This window comes from Microcaecilia unicolor, chromosome 12 (assembly GCF_901765095.1).
Source record: "Microcaecilia unicolor chromosome 12, aMicUni1.1, whole genome shotgun sequence".
Classification (NCBI taxonomy): Eukaryota; Metazoa; Chordata; class Amphibia; order Gymnophiona; family Siphonopidae; genus Microcaecilia; species Microcaecilia unicolor.
In genome coordinates this window covers 44,020,567-44,041,958 of record NC_044042.1, presented here as the reverse complement: position 1 = coordinate 44,041,958, position 21,392 = coordinate 44,020,567, and the positions used below count along the sequence as shown (strand labels likewise).

The 21,392-nt window shown below is 46.4% G+C and overlaps 1 protein-coding gene across 1 annotated transcript in view; it reads right to left on the bottom strand.

Annotated features, from left to right (window-relative positions):
• Positions 1–2,896: 2,896 nt before the first annotated feature.
• Positions 2,897–21,392, bottom strand: part of REXO2 (RNA exonuclease 2) — a 41,279-nt gene continuing 22,783 nt past the window's right edge. Inside the window, exons 4-7 of the mRNA XM_030220425.1 lie at positions 16,737–16,848; positions 13,426–13,534; positions 12,496–12,549; positions 2,897–3,305 (exon numbers count right to left, since the gene is read on the bottom strand). Of these exons, the coding sequence (XP_030076285.1) occupies positions 3,185–3,305; positions 12,496–12,549; positions 13,426–13,534; positions 16,737–16,848 (396 nt within the window). The 3' untranslated portion in view covers positions 2,897–3,184. The remainder of the gene's footprint in view (positions 3,306–12,495; positions 12,550–13,425; positions 13,535–16,736; positions 16,849–21,392) is intronic.

Below are 21,392 nucleotides of genomic sequence, written 5' to 3'. Positions count from 1 at the left end.
AAACCAGCAGTAAGTAAAGGATGAAGAATGGGATGCCAATGTGAGCTAACTAGAATGATATCTCAGGATGATCATACCCAATGATCTCCATCTGCTGGAACACTGTATGAACCTGGGCCACTGTTAAACCTGACGAGGCCCATGGTGGAAATTTGCAAGGAGATTCCAAAGCCTGCCAGCAGGCTGTGCTGCCTTCAGTTCTGGGCCCACATTAAAGTTATAGGCCAGGACACACATAACTATGAAAATGATGACTGGAGTCCTGGAAGCCCACTCCCACCAGGCTGTGACATTCAGTACTCCCTCCTCCCAGAACATACCCCAACCCCAGTCTGGGTAGGCCTCCCTGGTGGTCCAGTGGGACTCACTTCTGCCCCTTGCAGCTGCCTGAAGAAAATGGCCTCACGGTACTATACAGAATATTGCTGGCATCTGCGTAACTGCTGAATCCTCCCCAATGCTGCCCCAGTACCATCCATGACCTACCTATTTTTTGGAGGGACTGTCAGAGCTGATATTCAGCAGCACTGCCCAGTAAGTAGTAAATGTAGTAAAAAAAAAAAAAAAATACCACTGAATATTGGTCGTTCGGCAATTCCAGGCAATTTAAGCAGGCTGTTTTATCATTCTGAAAGGAAACTTCATCATTGAACAATTGTTCAGCACTGAAATGCATAGGCGGTTCCTGATGAAGCAAATAAAGTGAAATGGAGAGGCTCCGTACAGCGCGACCTGCAAAGCTATCATTCTGCAGTCATTATTTTTAGTGATCAATTGGTATTAAATAAATGGAACATTAATACTGAAAAAAGTACAAAATCAGTTTAATAAAGGGAGGTGGAGGTTTTTTGACTTATGATAGTAATAACTATGTTAGGCAACAGTAATTCTGAAGTATTTTCCTCCTCCAAATCCAACCAGGATTTCAATATTGTGTTGTTGAGAAGTAGACTTGGGCATAAGAGTTTGGTGTTTTAATCTATAAGTCCTTTAGCCTAATGAATGCTGAGTTGACTCACTTGAAGCATTGAAATACTGGCCGAGTAAAGGTTGGAAGGTTTTGTTGATTCAATTTGATCTAGCAGCTGCATTTGATAAGACTGATCATGAGATTCCGTTGTGTGTATTGGAAGACATTGGTATTGTTGGCCCTGTTTTACACTAATTTAAAGTTGTTGTTGTTTTTTTGTTTTTTTTTTACTGTTAGATCCTACCAAGATGAAAAATAAACTTTCCTTAATATGGGGTTCATCATATGGGGTACCACAACATTCCCCCTTATCACCAATTCTATTCAATATAATAATCTCATCCTTGGGTAAAATATTGGATAAGTATGCAGTGAATAATTTTATTCATGCTGATATCACCCTATTGGTTCCTCTGGAAAATCAACAGTGAATATTGACTCTAAGGTTGAATCATGCTAAATTGGTGGAGGTTTGGGTTGCAATACACAAAATTTGGAAAAAACTAAACTCTTTTTATCATTTACTCCACAGCAGACTGTTTTTCATCAATCTTTATTTAAAAATAGTTCTTGTTTTCACTTGGATCAGAAATAAAGACATTAGGGATGAGTTTGGATGCCAAGCTCTCTTCAGAATTGTGGCGTTGTTAACCAAAAAAAGTTTTCATTTATTTAAGACGACTGAGAAGAATTAGACACTGTTTTCATCTAGTGCAACTTGGACTGACTGTTCAGGCTATGATTCTGAGTCAGCTCGATTATTGTAACATATTTTTTGTGGGTGATACTTGGACAATTAAAAAAAAAAAAAAAAACTACAGACACTGCAGAATATGGTAATTAAAGTAGTTTCTTCAGTGGGCAAGTTTGATAGAGTGACTCCATTACTAATTAAAGCACATTGGTTGCCAGTTCAGGCTAGAGAGTCTACTTTAAAGCTTGTACGACTATTTTTAGTCGCATGGCACAACACCACAATATATACTCTGTTCTTGATATCTTTTTCTAATCCTAATAATGTCAGGCGGCTAAGAGACACTTTGGTGTTACATCAGTCTATTAGATATAAGAAGGTTCTTCAGTCCTCCTTTTTCTTTGTCAGGTACTAAATTATGAAATGAGCTTCCTTCTGTGATTAGGTATTCTAATAGCCTTATTTTATTTCAGAAATCATTGAAAACATAGTTATTTGAGAAGTTTCTATAGTAAGGCTTATGATGAATTAAGCTTCTCATTTGAATTGTGTTATTAGATGTTCTCAATTGTACTCTCCCAGTTATTCCTGGTTTCTTTTCTATGTAAACCGCATAGAACTTTACAAGGCATTTGAGGTATACAAATATTTTTTTAGATTAGATAATACGTTGGACTGCAAAGTCACTGCTTCCCTCTTAGGCCACCTCCGCTCCTGGTGATAGTTTATTTGGGGAGTTTGATCCTCTTCTTTTTGTTCTTCAGGCACTTAATTATGTCACTTCCGTGATGCAGATTTCTTCTAACATGGATTTAAGCTAAGTGACTTTTTCAAGAAGACATCTGCAACTGTAAAACTTTCAAAAAAATTCTTTAAAAGGAGCAATGATTACATCTGTAATGTGTGAGCTAATACCGCATCGTAGCATAGTGTTTTGGTTCATATATGAGGGTCCATTACCTTTATTCAGTATTAAGATTACTTGTAAGTGTATAATTCTTTTGGGAAGAGTCTTGCATATTCTCTACTCTTGAGGGCCCCTTTATTAAACTGCACTAGTGATTCCCGTGCAGCAAATGCAACAAGGTCCATTTGAAATGAATGGGCTGTCTCATTTGCCACGTCAGGAAATCACTAGCACAGTTTAGCAAAAAGGGCCCTTGGTGATTTTTTTTTTTTTTTTTTTGGGGGGGGGGGGGGGGGGGGGTTGTAATGCTATTAATACACAGTGCTCAGTTTTTAAAATATATGTATTTTTTAAACTCCGTAACAAAAACAAAATATGTTCTAACAGCAAAGATGTATTAAACAGCAGATATGGCCCACTTTCCCATACACAAAAGGAACAGAGACAATTAAATAGAAGAAAAGTGGCCAAAGGAAAACAGAACAAGAAAAAAAAAATCCTATCCCAACTTATAGATGCAATAAGCGAGTAGTCTTACTCACAGGCAACAGTGAACTTAAAACATACAAAGAGATCCTTCTCAAAATTAGGAACCCTTCCCCAGAACAATGTCTCAGCTCTCACTTTCCCCATTTTCCATTATTTTCCTTTTCTTTTCATCTGTTTTCTTCTGGAAGATATTATTTCTGTAGAATTGAAGCTCTTTGATGCTTTCCCGGATATCATCCAACGCTCTGTGAGATTTAAAAAAGGTCTATATTAAAAAATGGGCTCAACATTCCATTAAAAAAAAAAAAGAAAAAAAAAGATGTGCCACCACTAAACAGCACAAGGAAGACAGCCTTTCTGAATGAGGAAATAGAGTGTCAATCAAAAACCCATAGACATTTCCTCAAAACTGAAGGAAACATCTCATTTATTTTATTTATTTTTGTTACATTTGTACCCCGCGCTTTCCCACTCATGGCAGGCTCAATGCGGCAGGCAATGGAGGGTAAAGTGACTTGTCCAGAGTCACAAGGAGCTGCCTGTGCCGGGAATCGAACTCAGTTCCTCAGGACCAAAGTCCACCACCCTAACCACTAGGCCACTCCTCCACATCCTCCTCATCACAAAATACTTAACTGAATTAATGCTCCCATTACATCAGGGTTGGAATATTTGAAAAAAATTACACCAGCTAAAAAGGTGCAGAAAAGTGAAGAAAATTATCCAGAAAAAAAGTCTTTGTTTTGCATTTTTTTCTTAACTATTTTGTGTTTAGCTAGCACTGTACTAAATAGCATTATTTTACTGCTCGGCCAAACATGAATAATGAAAAATATTATTCAGCTGAATACAAATAAGGGAAAATTAGGTTCTTACCGTGATAATTTTCTTTCCTTTAGTCATAGCAGATGCAGCCATTACAGATGGGTTGTGTCCATCAACCAGCAGAGGGAGATAGAGAGCACACATTTTTCAGTGCCTCATACCAGCTTGCTCCACTGCCTCTCTTCAGTATTTGAAGCTTCCAAAGCAGTATGGCAAACCGCAATGGGAATAACATGAGCTTTCCTCACAGCGAACGATGGCCCTACAACAAAGGGCATTAACTTAGAATGGAGGGAATGAAACATCCTCCCGGAGGGCATAAACTCATCCTCCACTGAGACATAACTGAAGGGAATAAACTCATCCTCCCGGAGGGAATAAACTCATCCTCCAAAACATGAAACTGGAGGGAATTAAGTCATCCTCCTTTAATTGAACAAGAATCCTGAAGACTGTTTTCCGACTTTCTCCCAAGGAAGGAATCTCCAGGAAACACGAACAGAACCTGAAATAGATTTACAGCAGATAGCATCAGACAGGGAGGGATCATGGCTGCATCTGCTATGACTAAAGGAAAGAAAATTATCACGGTAAGAACCTAATTTTCCCTTCCTTGTCATCAAGCAGATGCAGCCATTACAGATGGGATGTATCAAAGCAATCCCTAGATAGGGTGGGAACAAGCCACACCACGTGCCAGCACTTGCGCTCCAAAATGTGCGTCCCTCCTGGCAGCCACATCCAGCCTGTAATGTCGGGCAAAAGAGAGCTTAGAAGCCCATGTTGCTGCACTACAAATCTCTTGAAGAGAGAGTGCTCCAGTTTCAGCCCAAGAGGAGGAAATTCCTCTAGTAGAATGCACCTTAAAGGCATCAGGCGGAGGTCAGCCGGCAAGCAAATAAGCTGAAAAGATAGATTCTTTAAGCCAGCGGGCAATAGTGGCTTTAGATGCTGGAGACCCTCTGCGAGGACCTGATAGCAAAACAAACAGATGATCAGAGGTCCTGAAAGAGTTAGTAACTCGCAGATACTGCAGCAGAGTCCTGCGCACGTCCAACAGGTGCAATTGCCCAAAAGATTCTGGAAACTCCTTCTCGACAAAGGAGGGCAAGAAAATAGGTTGGTTTAGGTGAAACGCTGAAACCACCATAGGCAAGAAGGAAGGCAGGGTCCGAACCGTGACCCCGGACTCTGAAAACTGCAGAAAAGGGTCTCTACAGGACAGCGCCTGGAGCTCTGACACCCGTCTCGCCGAAGTAATGGCCACTAACAAGACGGCCTTCAGTGTCAAATCTTTCTCCGATGCTTGCCGAAGTGGCTCAAAAGGAGAAGCCTGCAGGGCCTTCAAACCTAGCCCCAGGTTCCAAGCTGGACAGGGTGCTCGCACGGAAGGCCGGAGCCGAAGCACTCCACTAAAAAAACGTGCTACATCTGGATGAGCAGCTAAAGACACGCCTCCAACCTTGCCACGCAGGGAGGCCGACGCTGCCACTTGCACCCGCAGAGAATTATAGGCCAAGCCTTTTTGTACACCATCCTGCAAAAAGCCCTGAATCGGCGAGACAGGAGCCCGCAGGGGTGTGATCTCTCTGGAAGCACACCAGACTTCAAACTGGCGCCAAATCCTGGCATAAGCCACGGAAGTGGAACGCTTGCGGGCTTGCAGGAGAGTGGTAATTACTTTATTGGAATAGCCTCTGCCTCTCAATTGCGCCCTCTCAATCACCAGGCCACAAGACCAAATCGGCCGGCGTCCTCCATGGTCACCGGACCCTGTGACAACAGGTTGGGAACCAGAGGTAACTGAAGGGGATCCTCTACGAACATCTGTCGGAGGTCCGCATACCAAGGTCTCCTGGGCCAATCCGGGGCGACGAGAAACACTTCTCCTGGATGCAGCCGAATCCGCAGGAGTACTCGCCCTATCAAGGGCCACGGAGGGAACACATACAGTAGGCCCGGAGGCCAGGGTTGAGCCAAGGCATCCAACCCCGCCGCGCGAGGACCTCTCCGTCTGCTGAAGAAGCACGGGACTTTGGCATTGGTGCTTGTTGCCATTAGATCGATCACGGGCTTACCCCACTTGGCACATATCTGCAGGAACACTTCGTCTGCAAGTTCCCGCTCCGCTGGATCGTTCTGATGCCTGCTTAGATAATCGGCTTGCATGTTGCTCTGACCTGCAATGTGAGCTGCCGACAGAAACTGTAGATGCAGCTTGGCCCAGTGGCAAATTTGTTCGGCCTGCGCGGCTAGAGCTCTGCACTGAGTGCCGCCTTGTCGGTTTATGTAGGCCACTGCTGTCGTGTTGTCCGACATCACTCTGATAGCCAATCCTTCCAGGGTCACTTGAAAGGCCAGAAGCGCCTGAAACACCGCTTTCAACTCCAGGCGGTTGATGGACCACTCCAACTCCTCGGGTGTCCATAGACCCTGGGCATGCTTCCCCTTGCAATGTGCGCCCCGGCCTTTCAGACTGGCATGTCACCACTAGGCACCAATCGGGGAGCGCCAGCAGCATTCCTCGCCGCAGCATGCTGTCTGAGAGCCACCACTCCATGCTGAGTCGGGCCGCAGGGAGCCAAGAGAGTCTGCATTGGTAATCCTGAGATACTGGAGACCATCTTTGGAGTAGAGCATACTGTAGAGGTCTTGGGTGCGCTCTCACCCAGGGCACCAGTTCCATGGTGGCCGTCATCGATCCAAGCAGCTGGACAATGTCCCAAGCTCACGGGCGGGGCATCCTCAGGAGCAGACGGACCTGATTCTAAAGCTTGCACCACCTTTGCTCGGGTAGGTACACATACCCCGAGGCTGTGTCGAACCTGGCCCCCAAATATTCTACAGACTGCGAGGGGGTCAGGTGACTTTTGGCCAAATTGACGACCCAGCCCAGAGATTGAAGTACTGAGACCACTCTGGCTGTTACATGCTGACTCTCTGCAGCAGAGTTTGCTCGAATGAGCCAGTCGTCCAGGTACGGGTGAACCCGAATACCCTTCTCACCTTAGAAAGGCAGCTACTACCACCATAACCTTCGAAAAGGTGCGGGGAGCTGTGGCGAGGCCAAAAGGCAAGGCCCGGAACTGGAAATGCTTTCCCATCACCGCAAACCTCACAAACTTCTGGTGCGGGGGCCAAATTGGAATGTGCAAGTAAGCTTCTTTCAGGTCCAGAGCCATGAGAAACTCTCCTGGCTGTACCGCCGCAATGACGGAGCGCAGGGTTTCCATGTGAAAATGCCGTACTCTCAGGGACTTGTTTAATTCTTTTAAGTCCAGAATAGGGCGAAAAGACCCTCCTTTTCGCGGCACCACAAAGTAGATGGAGTAGCGGCCGCAGCCGTGTTCGGCGGGAGGTACCGGGGACACGGCCCCTATCTGAATCACACCTTGTAAAGTCTCCTCTACCGCCGCCCGTTTGGCAGCAGAACCGCATCGGGACTCCACAAACACGTCTCTTACAGGGGCGTCAAATTCTATTCTGTAACCGTCTCTGATCAGGTCCAAGACCCACTGATCTGAGGAAATGTTGGACCACTCCTCGGCAAAGACGTCCTCCAATGACAGGACTCGAGGAGAGGGCCGGCGCACCATCATTGAGAGGGTCGCCCCTGAACTCCAGGCCTTGAGCCAGTGGCTGTGGAATGTTTGTCCGAGCGAAAGGAGTTCCTCTGCTGAAAACGGGCACGAGAAGTGAACCCAGCAGAACGCCCCGGGTGGTACCTTCAAGCTTCACAGAAGCGAGGTCTGTAAGAGGAGTGGACCGCCGCACCCTTAGAGGAAGGCCGAGGCCTATCTTCGGGCAAGCGCTGGGGTTTAGCCTCACCCAGGCCCTTCACAATTTTCTCCAACTCCTCACCAAACAGGAGAAGGCCTTGAAAGGGCAACTTCACCAACCTTTGCTTAGAGGCCATGTCCGCCGCCCAATGCCATAGCCAAAGAAGACGGCGAGCCGCCACTGCTACTGCTATGTGTTTAGCCGAAGCTCTGACAATATCATAAAGGGCGTCAGCAAGAAAGGACAAGGCCGACTCCATCCGCGGAGCCACATCTGAAAAGGGCTCCGCTCCATCACCAGGCTGTTCCACTGCCTGTTGCAACCAAGCCAGGCAGGCTCTAGCAGCATAACAACTGCATGCAGACGCCCGAATAGTGAGACCTGCAATTTCAAATGACCGTTTAAGTGCTGATTCCAGTCTACGGTCTTGAATATCCTTCAGGGCAACACCTCCTTCAACAGGGAGGGTAGTTCTCTTTGTCACAGCTGTGACTAGGGCATCCACTTTAGGCATAGCAAAGCGAGCCATATACTCCTCACTCAGAGGGTATAATTGCCCCATAGCCCTGGAAACTTTCAAAGGTCCCTCGGGGTCAGCCCATTGAGCTGAAATAAGCTCTTGGATGGAGTCATGCAAAGGAAAGGCTCGAGCAGGCTTTTTGGTACTAGCCATCCTAGGATTCACAGAGGAGGCTGTGCCACTGGCAGGGTCCTCAATAGAGAGAGCCTGCAGGGCATCAGAAATAAGCGCTGGCTGCTCATCACGGTGGAAAATCCTCACTGCGGAGGGATCGTCCAGATCCTGAGTCACTTCTGCACCAGACTCTGGCTCCTCAGACCATGAAGGCCTGCCAGAGTCCTCCGAATCCTCGCAGCCCGACCACGGGGGGGAAAATGGAGGTGCAGCACTCTCTGAAGGGGAATGAGCCCTTCTGCGCTTCATATTCTGCCAATTATCAGGGAATAACGCCTCAGAGGGCATACCCAGGCTAGAATCCACCAGGGGGGGCATTAGAAGAGGCCCATGCCGGGCTTTGTGGGAGAGCTCTTTTAAGCATGTAAGCTTTATGCATTAATAAGACAAAATCAGGGGAGAAAAACTCACCCTGGGCAACCGGATCTCTGCCAGGGTTAGTAGCTCCCATATCAGCCTCACTCCGAGGCCTCCCACCGGGCTCAGGACTCTTCCTCTCAGCCTCCAGCAGTGCAAACAAAATCCTAACTCCTTTTTTTTTTTTTTTTTAAAGGCATGAGTACAGAATCAGACACAACAGGGATAGGAGGCAGATAAAGGGGGGGGGGGGGGGACACAGGGGAGGGACCTGGCACCACCAGGTGTACCCCACAGTGGTCACGTATATCCACGAACCCCCAACCTCAACTAAACCTGAGGGAATAGGTTAGGAGCCAGTCTCAATCCAGAGAACTGCAAAGGATATGCCATCCACCTGAAGACAGAGAGAACAATGAAATTAAGATGGATGCACAGGTCCACATATAGTAAACCTCTGAACTTCTCTTTATCTCCACCTGTGAATAGAGGGACATAACCCACTTGTCTCTGGATTGATCTGTAGGATGCTATGGAAAGGTCTTTATCTGCCGTCACATACTATGTTACTATGATTGTTAAACGGTTAATGAAAAATAAAAGTATCCCCCCACCACCCAAAAATGCGCACACTCCATAGCCAGACTACTACTACTACTATTTAGCATTTCTATAGCGCTACAAGGCATACGCAGCGCTGCACAAACATAGAAGAAAGACAGTCCCTGCTCAAAGAGCTTACAATCTAATAGACAAAAAATAAAGTAAGCAAATCAAATCAATTAATGTGAATGGGAAGGAAGAGAGGAGGGTAGGTGGAGGCGAGTGGTTACAAGTCAAAAGCAACGTTAAAGAGGTGGGCTTTCAGTCTAGATTTAAAAGTGGCCAAGGATGGGGCAAGACGTAGGGGCTCAGGAAGTTTATTCCAGGCGTAGGGTGCAGCGAGACAGAAGGCGCGAAGTCTGGAGTTGGCAGTAGTGGAGAAGGGAACAGATAAGAAGGATTTATCCATGGAGCGGAGTGCACGGGAAGGGGTGTAGGGAAGGACGAGTGTGGAGAGATACTGGGGAGCAGAAGAGTGAGTACATTAATAGGTTAGTAGAAGAAGTTTGAACAGGATGCCAAAACGGATAGGGAGCCAGTGAAGGGTCTTGAGGAGAGGGGTAGTATGAGTAAAGCGACCCTGGCGGAAGATGAGATGGGCAGCAGAGTTTTGAACCGACTGGAGAGGGGAGAGGTGACTAAGTGGGAGGCCAGCAAGAAGCAGATTGCAGTAGTCTAAACGAGAGGTGACAAGGGTGTGGATGAGGGTTTGGTAGAGTGCTCGGAAAGAAAGGGGCGGATTTTACGGATGTTGTAAAGAAAGAAACGACAGGTCTTGGCAATCTGCTGGATATGAGCAGAGAAGGAGAGAGAAGAGTCAAAGATGACCCCAAGGTTTCGAGCTGAGGAGACAGGGAGAATGAGAGAGCCATCAACAGAAATAGAAAACGGGGGGAGCGGGGAGGTGGGTTTGGGGGGGAAAATGAGAAGCTCGGTTTTGGTCATATTTAATTTCAGGTGGCGTTGAGACATCCAGACAGCAATGTCAGACAAGCACGCTGAAACTTTGGTTTGGATGCAAGGTGAGATATCAGGGGTAGAAAGGCAGATTTGGGAGTCATCAGCATAGAGATGGTAGGAAAAGCCATGGGATGAGATTAATGAACCAAGGGAAGAAGTGTAGATAGAAAAGAGGAGGGGACCAAGAACAGAACCCTGAGGTACGCCGACAGGCAGAGGGATAGAAGTAGAAGAGGATCCACCAGAGTGAACACTAAAGGTGCGGAGGGAGAGGTAGGAAGAGAACCAGGAAAGGACAGAGCCCTGGAATCCAAGTGAGGACAGGGTATCGAGAAGTATGCTGTGATCGACAGTGTCAAAAGCAGCGGAAAGATCAAGAAGAATGAGGATGGAATATTGACCTCTGGATTTAGCCAGTAATAGGTCATTGGAGACTTTAGTAAGCGCAGTTTCGGTTGAGTGGAGAGGGCGGAAACCAGATTGTAGTGGGTCAAGAATAGCATGTGAGGAGAGAAAATCAAGGCAGCGGCGGTGAACAGCACACTCAAGTAATTTGGAGAGAAAAGGAAGGAGGGAGATGGGTCGGTAATTAGAGGGACAAGTAGGGTCGAGTGAAGGCTTCTTAAGGAGAGGTGTGACCACAGCATGTTTAAAGGTAGCAGGGACAGTCGCAGTGGAAAGTGAGAGGTTGAGAATGTGACAGATAAAAGGAATAAGAGCAGGAGAGATGGCATTAAGAAGGTGGGTGGGAATGGGATCAGAGGAACAGGTGGTACATTTTGAGGAAGAAAGGAGAAGTGTAGTTTCCTCAATAGTAACTTCAGGAAAGGAGGAAAGGGAATGAGGGGAAGGAGAGAGAGGGGAACGGACTAGTGGAGGGAGAGGTGGTGAGGTAGAGAAAGCAAGGTTTATCTTTTGAACCTTGTTGTGAAAGAATTCAGCAAGGGTCTGAGGAGATAATGAAGGGGGAGTTGGGGGAGGGGGCACCTTGAGGAGAGAGTTCAATGTGGTGAAGAGAAGTCGAGGATTAGAGCCAAGAGAGTTGGTCAGTTGGATATAATAATCCTGTTTGGCACGTAAAAGAGCAGATTGGAAGGAGGTCAACATGAACTTAAAGTGTAAGAAATCAGCAAGGGCCCGAGATTTCCGCCAGAGGCGTTTGGCGGAGCGGGTACAGGAACGTAGGTAGCGAATATTAGAAGTCAGCCAAGGTTGGGGTTTTGTACGCCTTACAGGGCGGGTCATCAAAAGTGCAAGAGTGTCTAAGGCAGAGGATAGAGTATTGTTGTAAGAAGAAACAGCCTCGTTGACAGACGTGGATGGTGCCACAGTAGAGAGGAGGTTTGAAACATGGGAGGATAGAGATGAAGGGTCAATATCGTGAAGATTCCTAGATAAATTAGATAAGATAGGACGGGACTGGGAAGGAGGAGATTTAAGTGTGAAAGTTATAAGATGGTGATCAGAGGAGGGAAGATCAGAGGCAAGGAAACTAGAGGGTGAACAGTTGGAGGAGAAGATGAGATCAAGACAGTGACCATTTTGATGAGTGGGGGAGGTGGAGCATAGTTGGAGATTAAAGGAGGACGTTAAAGCGAGTAACTTGGAAATATAAGAGTTGGAAGGATCATTAGCAGGAATATTAAAGTCACCAAGGATGAGAGAGGGGGAGGAAGGATCATGGAAGAAGGCACACCAGGCGTCAAAGTCACTGAGAAAGAATGAAAGGGACTTATCAGGGGGACGATAGATGACCGCTATTCGAAGAGGCAGAGGAGAGAAAAGGCGGATAGAGTGGACTTCAAAGGAGGAAAAACAGTGAGATTGAGGTGGAAGAAGGGGTTGAAATCTGGAGGAGGGAGAGAGAAATAGTCCAACACCACCCCCACGGCCAGCAGGGCAAGGAGTATGTGAAAATTGATAACCGCCATGGCACAGGGCTGCGACTGAAGTAGAGTCATCAGGGCAGAGGCAGGTTTCTGTTATGGCGAGCAGATGGAGGTGACGCGAGATAAAGAGGTCCTGGATATAGGCGAGTTTGTTACAGATAGAGCGGGCATTCCATAGGGCGCAAGAGAAGGGCAGAGAAGAGGAGGGGAGTAGAGAAATAGAGATGAACCAGACTTGAGAAGAGCACATGAACTTCTAGGCAGACTGAATGAGAGCCATTTTCAGGTAACTTAAGTCCTAGTTTACTCCAGTAAATGCTACAATACCTGTGGGATGCTTTCTTTTTTGGTGCAAGTGCATACTCCTCAGCATACCATCGCCTGTGAACAGCAGAAAAGCTCATTTGATAGATGCATATATCTTACCTATGCCTAAATTCAATCTTTATAATGACACAGACTCAGATTTGCTGGAGATTTATCTTTTATTGGATTATAGCCAAAGCTTATGTGGTCAAGTAAGGATGTCTGTTTCTTGGTTCAAATACAGCTTAAATTCACAAGTGAAGTGAGTTTTGTGGGCTGACTATACCATCTAGTAAATGTGGACAACTGACTTACCCAAGAAAACCCACTATGTTGGCACCCAAACAGAGCCTACATAGTAGGTCAACTGCAAAACAATTAAAGCTGCCCAAAAATGGTTACATACTACCCGAGCAAATCCTAGTAGCAGCCCTGCACTTTTACATTCTTCGGAACAGATTAAAAGTGTGATAGCTTTGCATATGCAGCTTCCATTTTCTTCAGAAGACAACCTCACTCCTTATCATGCTGCTTTTTGGTATCTATGGCTTTGTGACACAGTATAAAAAAAATCCTTCTATGCAAGAGTTTGTGTAAACTAAAAGCATCCAAACTTTTTCACACTCATGGGTTCTATCTAAATGTTGTGTGTAAGTGTGTGTGTGGGGGGGCTTTTCAACCCAATGGGCCAGACTTCTGCTGCCACTGGTCACAACATTTCAGGTCATTGGAGGCCTGGTGAAAACTGAATGGTGGCATACAAGCCCTGTGAAGGCTTTCTGTAAGTAAAATTAATCACCCAAATCTTTCAGACAATACAAGGCTCTCTTATTGCTATGCTAACTGCAAGGTCCACTATGTAACTGTCTGAAGTTTGCAATTCTTACAAGTATACACTTCAAATACATTTTTAATGTGAAAGAGTCTTGCACTTTTCATCCACACTGTTACCTGCAAAGTTCCTTAACAGTGCTCACATCAATGATTCGGTAATGGAGATGTCTCATGAACTGAGGCATGTACTTGTCAAGAAACTTCTTATCTGCATGAACAGAGTTTCCTATGAAATAAAGGGGAAAATACTAATTCTTCTTATGTGCATATTTTCAATATCTTCTTTATTTCCTTTATCAAAGAATCTAATATATTCCAGTTCTATACCTAAACTCTGCATTACTACTACTACTACTACTTAACATTTCTAGAGCGCTACTAGGGTTACGCAGCGCTGTACAATTTAACAAAGAGAGACAGTCCCTGCTCAAAGAGCTTACAATCTAATAGACAAGTGAACGGTCGGTCCGATCGGGGCAGTCAAATTGGGGCAGTCTGGATTCACTGAACGGTAAGGGTTAGGTGCCGAACGCAGCATTGAAGAGGTGGGCTTTAAGCAAAGACTTGAAGATGGGCAGGGAGGGGGCTTGGCGTAAGGGTTCAGGAAGGTTGTTCCAAGCATAGGGTGAGGCGAGGCAGAATGAGCGGAGCCTGGAGTTGGCGGTGGTGGAGAAGGGTACTGAGAGGAGGGATTTATCCTGTGAACGGAGGTTACGGGCGGGAACGTAAGGGGAGATGAGGGTAGAGAGGTAGTGAGGGGCAGCAGACTGAGTGCATTTGTAGGTAAGAAGGAGAAGCTTGAATTGAATGCGGTATCTGATCGGAAGCCAGTGAAGTGACCTGAGGAGAGGGGTGATATGAGTATATCGGTTCTGGCGGAATATGAGACGTGCAGCAGAGTTCTGAACAGACTGAAGGGGGGATAGATGGCTAAGTGGGAGGCCGGTGAGGAGTAAGTTGCAGTAGTCCAGGCGAGAGGTAATGAGAGCGTGGACGAGAGTTCGGGTGGTGTGTTCAGAGAGGAAAGGGCGAATTTTGCTGATGTTAAAGAGGAAGAAGCGACAGGTCTTGGCTATCTGCTGGATATGCGCAGAGAAGGAAAGAGAGGAGTCAAAGATGACTCCGAGGTTGCGGGCAGATGAGACGGGGAGGATGAGGGTGTTATCAACTGAGATAGAAAGTGGAGGAAGAGGAGAAGTGGGTTTTGGTGGAAAGACGATAAGCTCGGTCTTGGACATGTTCAGTTTCAGGTGGCGGTTGGACATCCAGGCAGCAATGTCGGATAAGCAGGCCGATACCTTTGCCTGGGTCTCCGCGGTGATGTCTGGTGTGGAGAGATACAGTTGGGTGTCATCAGCATAGAGATGATACTGGAAACCATGAGATGAGATCAGGGAGCCCAGGGAAGAGGTGTAGATTGAGAAGAGAAGGGGTCCAAGGACCGATCCCTGGGGAACACCAACAGATAAGGGGATGGGGGTGGAGGAAGATCCATGAGAGTGAACTTTGAAGGTGCGGTGGGAGAGATAGGAGGAGAACCAGGAGAGGACAGAGCCCTGGAACCCAAATGAGGACAGTGTGGCAAGAAGTAAGTCATGATTGACAGTGTCAAAAGCAGCGGATAGATCCAGGAGGATGAGGATGGAGTAGTGGCCTCTGGATTTGGCAAGGAACAGGTCATTACAGACTTTAGAAAGTGCTGTTTCTGTCGAGTGAAGAGGGCGAAAACCGGATTGAAGCGGATCAAGGATGGCATGAGAGGAGAGAAAATCAAGGCAGCGGCTGTGGACTGCGCGCTCAAGTGTCTTGGAGAGGAAGGGTAGGAGGGAGATGGGGCGGTAGTTGGAGGGACAGGTAGGGTCTAGTGATGGTTTTTTGAGGAGTGGCGTGACTACAGCATGCTTGAAGGTGTCGGGGACAGTTGCAGTGGAGAGAGAGAGGTTGAGGATATGACAGATGGAGGGGGTGATAGTAGGAGAGATGGTGTTAAGTAAGTTGGTGGGGATGGGATCAGAGGAACAAGTGGTGCATTTTGAGGAGGAAAGAAGGCGGGCGGTTTCCTCCTCGGAGATATCAGGAAAGGAGGAGAAAGAGGTCTGGGTTGGTTGGTTGAGGGAGAGGGTTGAAGGGTGAAGAGGAGGAGGTGGCTTGGTAGTGAACTCAAGGTTGATCTTTTGCACCTTGTCGCGGAAGTAGTCAGCCAGTGATTGAGGAGAGAGTGACGGGGGGGTGGGAGCGGAGGGCACTTTGAGGAGGGAGTTAAGGGTGGCGAAGAGACGACGAGGGTTAGAGCTGAGAGAATTAGTCAATTGGGTGTAATAGTCCTGTTTGGCAAGGAATAGTGAGGACTGGAAGGAGGATAGCATGAATTTGTAGTGAAGGAAATCTGAATGGGTGCGAGATTTCCTCCAGAGGCGTTCAGCAGATCGGGCGCAGGAGCGAAGGTAACGGATGCAAGGGGTCAGCCAGGGCTGGGGATTAGTACGCCTTGTGGGACGGGAGGTGGATGGTGCATTACCTTTTTGTAGTATCTAGCTACAGCAAAACATTCATTTTGAGGGCATTTTACTTGCCATGCTCATTTGTAACACTCGGCCTGAAAGGTTTACATATAATACAGATAGAAGCACAAAATAAATCAGAAATCAGTGCTCATGTGGTGATGAATCCCACCAGTTGTCATCAGAATGTGGCGAACTAACTACTAAGTTTCAAAGGGTCTGCACACCTGAAAACACAAGTTTGTAAATCTAAGCTGATGTATGTTAAAAACAATAAAATGTACTTATGAACCTGATCTCAAATAATTCTGATGACTAATTTATGGAGACTACCATAATGTTATTTAGTTGATAGAGATGAATTAATTTCATGAAACATTACCCTATCTTATCCACTAAAAACACTTAGAGGCATATTTGCAAAGCACTTAGACTTACATAATTACATAGGCTTACAAAGTTCCATAGGTTACTAACAAGCTCATTTTCAAAGCACTTAGCCTCCCAAAGTTCCATAGAAACCTATGGAACTTAGCCTCCCAAAGTGCTTTGAAAATATGCCTGTAAGTGCTTTAAAAATGAGCCCCATAGTCACATGGGTACTGTAGAAACCCAGTTATGCCTCCTCTCTCTCTTTCTGCATTTTGCTCTCACAGGAAGTACAAATAGGGATAACAAAGAAAAGATTACCTAAGGTTAAACCCCCCAGGGCCAGACAATGAAGTCTGATTACATCAGAATATACGTTAAAGGAACACTCCCTTCTTTCCCTAACCTTTATAGCGTATTAAGGATAAATCTCATATATGTGAATATTTGAGTTAACTCTCCAAGTTGTTGTTTTTTTCTTAAAACTTCTACAGCCTGTCTGTTTTCTTCAAAACACCATCAGTAACCTAGAGCCAACAGTACTAACAGAAAAATTACCTGCAAGAGGACAAACCCCTGGGGGTGTATGCTGGCGTACAAAGGAAAGAAACTCATACTCCGCCTGTTGCAGGGAAATTTTACTGTCTCGCACAGCCTGTGTAAGCCCAGACTAAAAGCACAGGGAAGAGAAAAGCCATTTTTAGATACACCCAATTTTTCTGCTGCCAAATAATTCTAAATAAATAAATTGAAAAATTGTACAACATTTGAGGAAAAGGCTATTTATCAGGATTCATATCTTTAAATGCCCATAATAATGGCATCAGATTTCTACGAAAGACTATTACATTCCTTCAATAGTGACTACTAGGGAAACCCAGTTATTTATGACAAATTGTGGAACTTTTGCTTGGATATTTCCTCTGAGGGCTCCTATAATCAGCTTTGCAAAAAGTGCTATGCCACTTTTTAGACATTTTTCTCTTTTGAAAATGAGCTCCATAAAGCACTTAACAGTTTTAAAATTTATTCTGATTCCCTTTGTCTAATATTATGCTATATTTAAATATCAGAAACCACTGAGTGTGATAAATATGTAATAATAGAAGAAATCAGGAGAAGGGAAAATACATTTTCACATCACTGTGGGCTCCTTTCACAATGCCTGAAAGAGTCCAGAAGAAATTGGAGAGTCATGGGATAGGAGGTAGTGTCCTATTGTGGATTAAAAACTGGCTAAAGGATAGAAAACAGAGAGTAGGGTTAAATTAGATAGTGGGGTTTCCAAGGAGTCTGTGCTGGGACTGCTGCTTTTTAACATATTTATAAATGATCTAGAGATGATGACACAAAGTTATTCAAAGTTGTTAAGTAGCGAGAGGATTGTGAAAAATTACAAGAGGCCCTTACGAGACTGGGAGACTGGGCGTCTAAATGGCAGCTGACGATTAATGTGAGCAAGTGCAAAGTGATGCATGTGGGAAAGAGGAACCACCCGAACTATAGCTACTTCATGCAAGGTTCCACGTTAGGAGTCACAGACAAAGAAAGGGATCTCGGTGTCGTTGTTGATGATACTTTGAAACACTCTGCTCAGTGTGCTGCTGTGGCTAAGAAAGCAAATAGAATGTTAGGTATTATTAGGAAAGGAATAGAAAACTAAAGTGAGGATGTTATAAGGTAAAATTATGTCTTATCTGATAATTTTCTTTCCATCAGTCCCCTCAGATCAATCCAGAGACTTGTGGGTTATGCCCCTCCTCTAGGAGGTTAGATAGAGAGAACTCAGAAGTTTGCCTCAACTGAGCATGTGCAGCCATTCCTACTTCAGTACACGATACCAAAGCAGTAGGAAATTAAACTATAAAGTAGTCTCCTGCCTCTGACAGAGCAGCCAAACTTTTCGGAGAATTCTCCGAGCTGCTATGAAATAGAACGTCTAAATAGAAAAATCACACTAACATCAAATTGGTCCAACAATAACCGGAACGTGAACAAAATAAGTTTACCGAATTGGATAGCGCGACAACTGATCCCAGGGCGGGACTCTGGACTGATCTGAGGGACTAATGGAAAGAAAATTATCAGGTAAGACAATTTTACCTTCCATAGCGTCCCCTCAGATCAATCCAGAGACTTGTGGGATGTACCAAAGCAATCCTCATCGAGGGTGGGACCGTACTAACCCGGACACTAAAACAGACGCCCCAAAAATTGCATCCCGATGCGCACCCACATCAATATGATAGTGTCTTGTAAAAGTATGTAGCGACGACCAAGTTGCCGCTTTGCAAATGTCCTCCAACGGAACCAGACGGGCCTCAGCAAACGAAGCCGCCTGAGCTCTAGTGGAATGCCCTCTAATGTGAAGAGGAGAAATCTTTCCCATCAAAAGGTATGCCGACTCAATCGCTTCCCTAAGCCATCGAGAAATTGTGGCCTTAGAGGCCATGTTCCCCTTTGTACTGCCAGCAAAGAGAATAAACAGGTGACCTGACTTCCGAAACGGATTCGTCGCTTCTAGGTAACGAAATTAGCACCCTGCGAACATCTAAATACCGCAACTCTCGGAAGGAATTCGGATAATCTTCTCGCTTGAAAGAAGGTAACACCACTTCCTGATTAACATGAAATCATGTGACTACCTTAGGCACAAAGGATGGAACCTTCCTAACAGATACCCCCGCTTCCGAGAAGCGGAGAAAGGGATCTCTACACGACAGTGCCTGAATCCCCGACACCCGTCGAGCCGAAGACATCGCTACCAGAAAAACTGTTTTCAAGGTGAGATCTTTCAAAGAAGACTTCACCAGAGGCTCAAACGGCGACCGCTGTAAGGCCCTGAGTACCAAATTCAACTTCCAAGCTGGAACTACCAGAACTCGTGGAGGTCTCACATGTCCTACCCCGCGGAGAAAACGAACTACATCTGGGTGAGAGGCCAAAGACTGTTTCCCCCAAGCGGCCTCTAAAACATGCCAAAGCCGCCACTTGAACTTTCAAAGTGCTCAACGACAACTGTTTGCCCATACCCTGCTGCAAAAAGGCTAGGACAGACTGCAAAGAGGCTGCCTGGGAAGAAATCCCCGCCTCATCACACCAAGACACAAACGTTCTCCATACTCTGGCATACGCGGTGGAAGTAGAACGCTTACGAGCCTGCAACATCATCGTAATAACTGCTTCCGGGTAACCCTTACGCCTCAGTCGCGACCTTTCAATAGCCAAGCCGTAATCGCAAATGGAGAGTAATCCTCCATTACCACTGGACCATGCACAAAAAGGTCCAGAAACCAACACAGATGAAACGGCTTGTCGACCAAAAGACGTATCAGATCCGCATACCATGGACGCCTGGGCCAATCCAGAGCAATCAGAATTACCGCACCCGGATGTCGAGAAATCCTAGCCACCGTGTGTCCGACCATCAGCCACGGAGGGAAAACATAGAGAAGTTCCGTCGGCCACGGCTGAAGGAGAGCATCTATGCCCTCGGACTCAAACTCCCTGCCCCTGCTGAAAAACCAGGACACTTTGGCGTTGGACCTCCGAGCTATCAGATCCATCACAGGAACTCCCCACCGATCCATCACCTGACGGAAGACCGACGGAGAAAGTTCCCACTCTCCGGCGTCCAAACGATTACAACTGAGAAAATCCGCCTGCACATTTAGAACTCCTGCTATATGGGCTGCCGACAACATCGTCAAATGACTCTCCGCCCAACGGCAAAGCACTGCTGCTTTCTTCGACAGAGGAGCACTCACCATTCCCCCTTGGCGATTGACATACGCTACTGCCGTCGCGTTGTCGCAGAGGACTCGAACCGGACGACCCCTGAGAAACATCTCGAACGCCAAAAGCGCCAACCGGATCGCTCGAAGTTCCAGCAAATTGATCTGTGGCTTGGACTCTGCTGGTGACCAAGTCCCTTGAGCTGCATACCTGAGACAGTGAGCTCCCCAACCCGACAGACCGGCATCCGTCGTCACCACTTGCCAATTTGGGCTGGCTAGAGGCATACCCCAAAGCAAATTCTCCGGTCGTAGCCACCACTGTAGAGCAAAACGAGCCTGTGGCAACTACGGAATCTGTATTTTTTTTTTTTGTTTTGTATCACATAGTCCTCGGACAGGGGAGACCAAAGGCTGAGAACATGTCACTGCAACGGACGCATGTGACTCTGAGCCCAAGGCACCACTTCTAGAGTCGATGCCACGGACCCGAGCACTTGAACATAATCCCAGGCCCTTGAAGCCGTCCTTTGAAGAATGCGGGAAATTTGATCTGAAAATTTCAACTGTCTCTGACCCGGCAGAAAAACTCTGCCTCGACCGGTATCCAGGAGAACACCCAGGTACTCCAATGTCTGAGTTGGGACTAGATGACTTTTTTGAAAATTTATCACCCAGCCCAGAGATTGCAGAAGAACTACTACTTCTCGAGTTGCCCTCACACTCCCTGCGTAAGAGGGAGCTCGGATCAACCAATCATTGAGATAAGGGTGAACCTGAAACCCTCTGGTACGGAGAGCGGCCGCTACTACCACCATTACCTTTGAGAATGTGCGAGGAGCTGTGGCGAGCCCGAATGGCAGCGCCCTGAACTGAAAATGCTGTCCCAACACTGCAAAACGAAGAAATCTCTGAGGAGGAGGCCAAATCGGAATGTGCAAGTAGGCCTCTTTTAAATCTAGGGATGTCAAAAACTCTCCTGGCTGTACCGCCGCTAGCACCGACCGAAGAGTTTCCATCCGGAAATGACGCACTGCCAGGGCCTTGTTGACCTTTAGGTCTAACACTGGACGAAAGGTCCCTCCTTTTTTTGGAACCACAAAGTAAAACGAGTAACTACCAAGACCTACCTAGTCCGCTGGCACCGATAGCACCGTTTCTAACCGCAGCAATTCTGCTAAGGTATCCTTTACTGCCGTGCACTTTATTGCAGACTTGCAAGGAGATTCGAGATAACTGTCTCGCAGGGTACGAGCAAACTCTAGCTTGTAACCCGGACTTATCACAACCAGAACCCACGTTTGTAGCCACCCTGGCCCATTCCTCCCCAAACCAGGACAGCCGTCCTCCTATCGGCGGAGAGGACTGTGTACCTCTGCCTCCTGTCTGACCTCTGGAAACCTGAGGCTGGCTTCTGCGCTCCTGACGAAAGGGCTGCTGCTGTTTCTGTACAAATCGAGATTTAGGAAAACCTCCGACC